The 7,613-nt window shown below is 39.7% G+C and overlaps 1 protein-coding gene across 7 annotated transcripts in view; it reads right to left on the bottom strand.

Annotated features, from left to right (window-relative positions):
• Positions 1-392: 392 nt before the first annotated feature.
• Positions 393-7,613, bottom strand: part of LOC306853303 (protein FAM13B-like) — a 51,680-nt gene continuing 44,459 nt past the window's right edge. For 2 of the 7 annotated variants that reach the window (XR_013782726.1, XR_013782728.1), the window contains 7 exons: positions 6,476-6,696; positions 5,572-5,655; positions 5,403-5,498; positions 4,859-5,109; positions 3,452-3,553; positions 1,380-2,147; positions 394-1,214 (listed from right to left, as the gene is read on the bottom strand). Coding sequence is in view for 4 of the 7 variants with exons in the window: in XM_079390611.1 (XP_079246737.1) it covers positions 2,024-2,147; positions 3,452-3,553; positions 4,859-5,109; positions 5,403-5,498; positions 5,572-5,655; positions 6,476-6,696 (878 nt within the window). In the remaining 3 variants the exon portion in view is untranslated. Of the gene's footprint in view, positions 2,148-3,451; positions 3,554-4,858; positions 5,110-5,402; positions 5,499-5,571; positions 5,656-6,475; positions 6,697-7,613 lie in introns of all 7 variants that reach the window. The other 5 variants (XM_079390611.1, XM_079390612.1, XM_079390610.1 and 2 more) reach the window with 3 other exon arrangements.

Raw genomic sequence — 7,613 nt, 5'->3', positions numbered from 1 at the left:
AAAGATGCTCCACACAGACTCGCTGCATTGATCTTGCTCTGAAAGTCACTTCTGTGTGAGCTGTGCGTCATACATCTGCACTATTGACAATGGACAATGGTTAAGGCTAGAAGGGATACAGCTACAGCTGCAGGCATGCGTACATCAATATAGCATAGTTTTTGTCTCACTGTGCAACAATTACTATTTTTGCATTATTGTAAGGGGTTGGTTTAGGTTTTTTAAAACAAAATGTAACAGGCAAAACAAATTAATTTATTGTTAATTTCCAGCCATAGCTGTATCCCTTCTAGCCACATCCATGGACAATGGACCCTTTTTATAGACTGGTGTCTTTGTTATATATTTTTAGTTGGTTTTGGAGCACTCCCACAGGCACGACCACAACAGGTAATAATACTCACAAGCTGTTTATTGTAAATGCACATACTGGATACAGGAGGGCTCTCGTTCCACTGATACAGGCCCGATGCTAATTTATTGCTTCATTTTCATGGCACAAAAATAGAAATACAAATTTCTGCCATGCAAACCTACTACTGACAAGCTTTTACAAAACAGGACAAAGCAGGTGCTTCACTAATAGAGAGGAAATCACGCCATTAAGGTGAACTGCGGAAGTGAGACAATAAAAAACCAGAGTACAAAATAATGGTCATAAAAAAGGACGACACCACACAGTGATAGATGTGTCAGAACACGTCCGATAACAACCCGCATTCGCAGCCTTCGCATGCAAATAGTGCTTGAATAAACGAGAAACAACTGGAACAAACAAAACATACTGCATTCCCAGAATGCTGTGCAAATAATCTCCATCACCTCCTTCATCGGTCACGAACACATCCCTTCTGTGCATTCGCCAAAATCAAACACTTGACCAGAAGTTCCTCTCCAACCTCATCTCTTCGATAAGACTTTATTATCAGTTGAGCTCAATGCCAGCAGCACGTTAAAGCCGATACTGTTACGATATGAGCTGGCAGCTGCAAAGTGACCATGGCAGATCAGATGATATGCTGCAAAGTGCAGGAAACCTCATCCTGTGCCCTGAAGTCACATGACACATGATTATGACGGCATGTACATCACACATCAGGAGTCGGGGTCATCTAATTATCATGTTCTTTGAACTAATAGCATTATTGGTCGTGAGCGGATGCTTTCAGACTGAAGTTGAATGTTGAATGTGTGCACACTGGCAAACCAAGAGTCTAGAGGTGAGAAAAACCAATAAGGACACATTAACGTATAAAAAACAAACTCTATTCATATAGTGTCAGAAATGATCTATGTACCACTGCGATCTAACATGTCAGTTTGGCATATATATATATATTCACTTTCGTTACATCGTCTGTTAGTCGGATGCATATTACCGATGTGAACGTGTCATTTCCATCCGAATCAGGAAGCGTTTGTGACAGTCCAGCTGGAGTAGCTTATATCAGTCCGATCAGATGATCCAAGTCTCATTACAAAAAAACAAAAAGAGCACCAGCTTGATACAAGAGTCCTCTGATTTGAAAAATCGCAACTCGATAATTCACTGATACGTCTCAATCAAGAAAAACATTGAAATATTGAAGCCTACATACAGAATAGTATAGATCTGTACAAGTATACATACACAAACCCAAATCGCACACCCTCTGAGAGCATGAAGACCCCTATGAATTAGGGAGAGGAGGAGTATGATGTGGGCGTTGAAATATGACGACCATCTGTGTGGTCTGAGGAAGAGTCGAAGTGCTTGATGTCCATATATATATATATACACGTAGAACTGATGCGATACTCAACGCAGCATGATTCTCAGTATGAGAAAGCTTGTCAATGTGGAAAAGAAAGACAAAAGTCTGAATATCAAACTCTTCCTGTAGGTCATTTTTTGGATGATGGAGTACAGGCGTTTCTTCTTCTTCTTCTTCTCCAGTGGTTGAGGGCAGAGGACGTTGATAGACTACTGTCAGGATGGGCTTTTGAGATGGTGCAGGTCGTGTCTGATGCAAACGGGACAATTTTAGATGGACTTGGATGAATCCTGCTTGCTAATGAGGACCTCCAGAAGCCGCAGTTTGGCTTTAATGCGCTTGTACTCTTTGTATTCGTCCATCATAGGCATGCGGTCTTCCTTCTGAACATTCCTGTGGGGGAAATAAAAACATTTTGTTTGAGAACAATGCTGATAGGATGAAGATAAAACGATGTGTTTACGTTGAACTCTGGTTAGTTTTTAACCACTGGGTGCATTACATAGCATCGAGTTAACGGTTACTCAACAGCTGATCAATGGCAGCTGTATAACAATGAACTGAACAGAGTCTGGCGGAGGGTCAAGTGTAGTGTGCTTACAGTAGCGACTAACATTAGTTACAGGAGGCTCTTATCACGCAGTGTCCGACTACCCTGACTTGTGCAACATATCAACAAGAAAACTGCGACAACCTGTTAAAAACATGCAACGACAAGCCGGTGTGTTAAAACAACTCCTGCTTTCTGTGATTTGTTTCAAATCAAAACTATACAAGCAAAATGTCTTCAATCAGAATATTTGGTCAAAAGTGATAGCAATACAGTAAAAACAGTAATAGTCAATTATCCTTCAGATCCTCCAGAAATCATTCTAATATGTTGATTTGCTGCTCAAGAAACACTTATTATTTTCAATGCTAAAAACAAATGCCGTTTCATATTGTTGTGGAAATTGATACATTTTTTCCAGGTTTTTTAATGAATGGAAAGTTCAAAAGAACAGCATTTATTCAAAATAGAAATCTTTTCTAACAATACAAGTCTTTACTATCACTTTTCACCAATTTAACACATCCTTGCTGAATAAAAGTAATAATTTCTTTCCAAAAAAAGAAAAGTACCTTAAACTGTTGAACGTTCTGTATATTGTTACAAAAGATTTCTATTGTGAATAAATGCTGTTCTTTTTAATTGTTTATTTAACAAAGAATTCTGAAAAAGTAACACAGGTTCCAAAAAATATTAAGCAGCAAAAACTGTTTCCAACACTGATAATAAATCATCATATTAGAATGATTTCTGAAGGATCATGTGGCACTGAAGACTGGAGTAATGATGCTGAAAATACAGCACTGCATCACAGAAATATATTGTATTTTAAGTATTTCAAAACAGAAAACTGTTATTATAAGTTTGAATGGCAGTCTGTCTATCTATCTATAATTGGGCTTCATTTCTATATTAATTCACTCAGTCTGATGACATCTAACAAAAGCACACGTAGAAAAGCATGATACAGACAACAATAAGGCGGCGAAGCTTAGCAGGCTGGACAATTCTGTACCTCATGTTCCCTGCTTGAAAACACATTTCTACTTGCATATCAAAATTGGTATATGGCCCACCGCTGACTCCCATCTCAAAAACATGTCCTGTATGTTCGCCCCCTCTGATGAAATGAGCGTGGGAGGCCTACCTGCCATTCTGTTGGTAGAACTCATCTTCAAACTCTTTGATGGTCCTCCTCAGTTTCTTCTTCTCCGCTCTGGCCTTCCATAGCTGTTCCAGGAGCTCGGGCCTGTGGGACACAGGTGGTGTTAAATTGCAGGTGTCCATATATGGAGCTGTACCTCTCCGGATGCTATAGCAACAGGAAACGGTGTACTCAAAACACTCCTAAGCGGGATACAACCTTAGGTTAACTCGGGTCAGTAAAAGGTGACATGGATCTCGGCGGCACCCAATACAGTACACTAGACTTAGATCTGGCTGCTTGTGCAGTTGTTTTCCTTCATACAGGATTACGGCTTGATCCAGCTCAAGGCCACTGACTCCTGCAGATTTCCAGGTCTCTGCCAAGCTCTATTAATAGACCTCATATGATGAGAGCATGAGCCAATTGCTGCTCATACCTGATAAACCACAGGACTACATGCCGAGGCACGCATGTACATATATCAAGGTGTAGAAATCAAGGTCTCTGCCAATGTAGGTTACACTGTAAACCCAAGACCTGCTGGGTAACTCCAGACTGAGGCCTTCAACATTGCTTCAGATTTAAAGGAATAGTCCACCCAAGAATGCAAATTTGCTGAAAATATTTGTATTCACCCTCAGGCCATCCAAGATGTAAATGGGTTTGTTTCTTCATCAGATTTGGAGAAATGTATAACATTACCATCACTTGTTCACCAATGGATGCTCTGCAGTGAATGGGTGCCGTCAGAATGAGAGTCCAAACAGCTGATAAAAACATCACAATAATCCATTCCCTTTTGTCCTCTCACATCAAAATCCACCCACATATTTGTTTTGAATTGTTTTTACTTGTAAACGGTGCTTGACGGTACATATTTCTCTCCAGATTCAGACCAGACGACTTTTTCACTGGAGAAATTTCACAGTATTATGGGTAGAGGACTCGTATTTTTGCCAGAAACTGTTAAAACATCACTTGTCAGTTTTTCACTTCTCCAGATGTTAACTGATGGACTGGAGTGGTGTGGATTATTGTGATGTTTTTATCAGCTGTTTGGACTCTCATTCTGACGGCACCCATTCATTGGAGAGCATCCATTGGTGAGTAAGTGATGGAATGCTACATTTCTCCCAAATCAGTTACAATGAACTTATCTTGAGGTAGAGCTGCACGATTCTGGATAAATTGAGAATCACAATTTCTTGTCCCAAATAGAGATCACGATTCTCCCACAATTCTGAACTAAACAAAATAATGTGTGAAAAAATATTAATTGCTGCAGTCTATTTAAAAGTGTTTAATTAATTTGAATGAATTATTCAACATTTTAATAGATAATATATGTCATATATAATAGATAATATATGCTTCAATATCAATTTAGATTTTCTGGTCCACACTCACATTGAGGAGGCGTTGGAGCTGGACAGACGCAGATCGAGATTGAGCTTCCCAGAGCTGAGGATGTTCTCCTGAGTGGGCTGGGCTACTGGGTCCATGATGATTTCTGAGCCCTCGCTCTGCATCTCTATATTTTCCTGCTGGCCTCTGCCCTCCTCCTCCTCCTCTTCTTCGATCTCACCACAGAAGTGTGCAGTTTCGCCCTCGATGATGGGTTGTAACATCTGATTGCGTCGTTTGCTGGAGGGAGAAGCCTGTGCGAGAGAGGAGAGCCGGTTATTCTGCTTCCTCTGTGCTAAATGTCTAGCCAGCATACTATACAATCCTAAAACAACCTAGATCCTATTTCAGCTCTATAAAGCAGTGTCGGCTTTCATTTCACAATCCTATCATATTACAGCCACTTTCAATATCATTCTTAGAATATGCATTAATTATAAACTCTAGACTTGGTTTCAGATTGCAAACATTACTTGTGTATTATTCATAACACCAAATATCCAAAAGGCTAATGTGGGTGTGGACAAAAAGTAACAGGGTGTCTTACTATGATAGGGGTGATGCTGACACGGGTGAGCATCTGCTTGACCAGCCGATATCTGTCATACAAGGGTTTCACAACCAAGCGCTCCTCTCGGGTCACCTGCAGGAGGACACTTTTGTCAGAGCACTGCATTAATGGGGAAAGTTTGTGTGTGTGTGTGAGAGACACCTACGGGGCGCCCATGAAGTCCCTCATAGTACAGAAGATTCTTCTGCAGTACTGTTTTCTCACTGGCAAGCTGCTCCTTGGTCATTTTCTGTATAGAGCAACAAATTAAATTCTCAAATTAGATGTTATGGCTGGATAAACTACATGACTTTTAAATATCTGAACAGATACAGCCATCAAAAAAAGCTTGCCTTAAATGGTAATAGAGAAAAACTGGGCATCATACATTGAATGACTGATGATAACAATAACAGACTTTTAGGTTGTTTTGAACACAACAAACCCATGCAGAAATACAGATTTTTTTTTTTTAAGTCTCTTATGCTCATCAAGGCTGCATTTATTTCAAATACAGAAAAAAAAGTTATATTTTGAAATATAATATAATTACAATGTAAAAAACAACTGTAAAAAAAATTTTATTCAAAGAATTCTGAAAAAATATCGCAGGTTCCAAAAAAATATTGAGCAGCACAACTGTTTCCAACATTGATAATAATAATAATAATTAATCAGCATATTAGAATGATTTCTGAAGGATCATGTGACACTGAAGACTGGAGTAATGGCTGATGAAAATGCAACTTTGCATCACAGAAATAAATGACATTTTAAAGCATTTTAAAATAGAAAACCATTATTTTAAATTGCAATAATATTTCACAATATTACTGTTTTTTTTCTATATTTCTGATCAAATAAATGCAGCCTTGATGAGCATAAGAGACTTCTTTATAAAGCATTAAAAATCTTACTGACTGCAAACGTTTGAACAGCAGTTCAACGGGCAAAAATCTGTGCAAAAGTCATGTAACGTAGATCTTACAAATCTAACTTACGGGGAACTTTTGAGATGAATTCGAAATACATCAAAGCTGCGGATTAAAGTTTAAGAAGCTGGAACTCACTCTGACGTCCTCTGGCCAGCCGTCCTCGGCTCTTTTGGTTTGGATGCAGTGCTGAATGAGCTCCAGCGTCTCTTCTTGTAAGGGCCGGTGATCCCGTGCCTCACTCTCCATGGGGTCCTCGTGAGCCGACTGATCCAGCGTGGATCCAAAGCTCTTGGGCAGAGTGTTACTGCGTGGACGCGTCTGCGGAGTCAGCTCACTCTCAGCCTTGTGTTTGGCATCTGGGTGAGAGAGACAAAAAAAGACCGAATTAGGAGCCAGAAGGCTTGCTGGTAGCATTTAGGATGGAGTTGACCACACTAACTAGGGCTGCACAATTAATCGAATGCGCTTGTCACGTGCATCTTGTCAGTAAAGCCAGTTCTGTAATCAGTAGTAAATCTACATCACTTGCTTTCAGATGGAGCAGCATTTACTACACAGAGCCATAGTTCACTGGCAAGAAAAACCATAATATAATCACGTGATAATGAAATCGTTCACGATGATGAAAGCTGTTTGCGTAGATTCTCAGTGAACTACGGCTGGATTCTGTAAAAAGAACTTTCAGCCTGTCACCATGATGCTAACATGAAATATCAGACATACAGTAGGCTTGTTTTTTAATTTGCGTGCGCTGCTTTTCCATTGTTTTTTCTATGTAAACACGGACGTGTTTGATTGTTGCGTTCAGGTCTCTTGCAGCGTCTTACTCCCATCTTCTTGCATTTTTTCCTATTTTTTCGCATCTTTGTAAAACACAAAAGCGCATTCTGTGTGAACGGCACCTAGCGATATGAGCGCGTCACTCATGGGCGGTTAATCACGTGCGCCGAAATGCAGTTGGGATCGTTCTTTTCTCTTTACTGTTATCATTGGCATATTGCCAAAGTGTCTAATATTAACGTTTGGTAATATTTCTATTCAAAATCGCGATTCCTCGATTTCTAAAAAATTTTATCGCAGCAAAACATTAAATTCGAATTAATCGATAAAATCAGAAAAATCGCCCAGCCCTATTAGTCACGCTGAATCACTGAAAGCATTTAAATCTTCTGTTTATTTAACTACCTCTATAGGGATTTCCTGGATTTCTTCTGTGGGACGCATCTGGAGTTTCTCTGGCCTTCGACTGATCACAGAACCATGCTTCACTGAC

Source organism: Barbus barbus (genome assembly GCF_936440315.1).
Source record: "Barbus barbus genome assembly, chromosome: 33".
Taxonomy (NCBI): Eukaryota; Metazoa; Chordata; class Actinopteri; order Cypriniformes; family Cyprinidae; genus Barbus; species Barbus barbus.
This window is presented reverse-complemented; position numbering and strand designations above follow the sequence as displayed.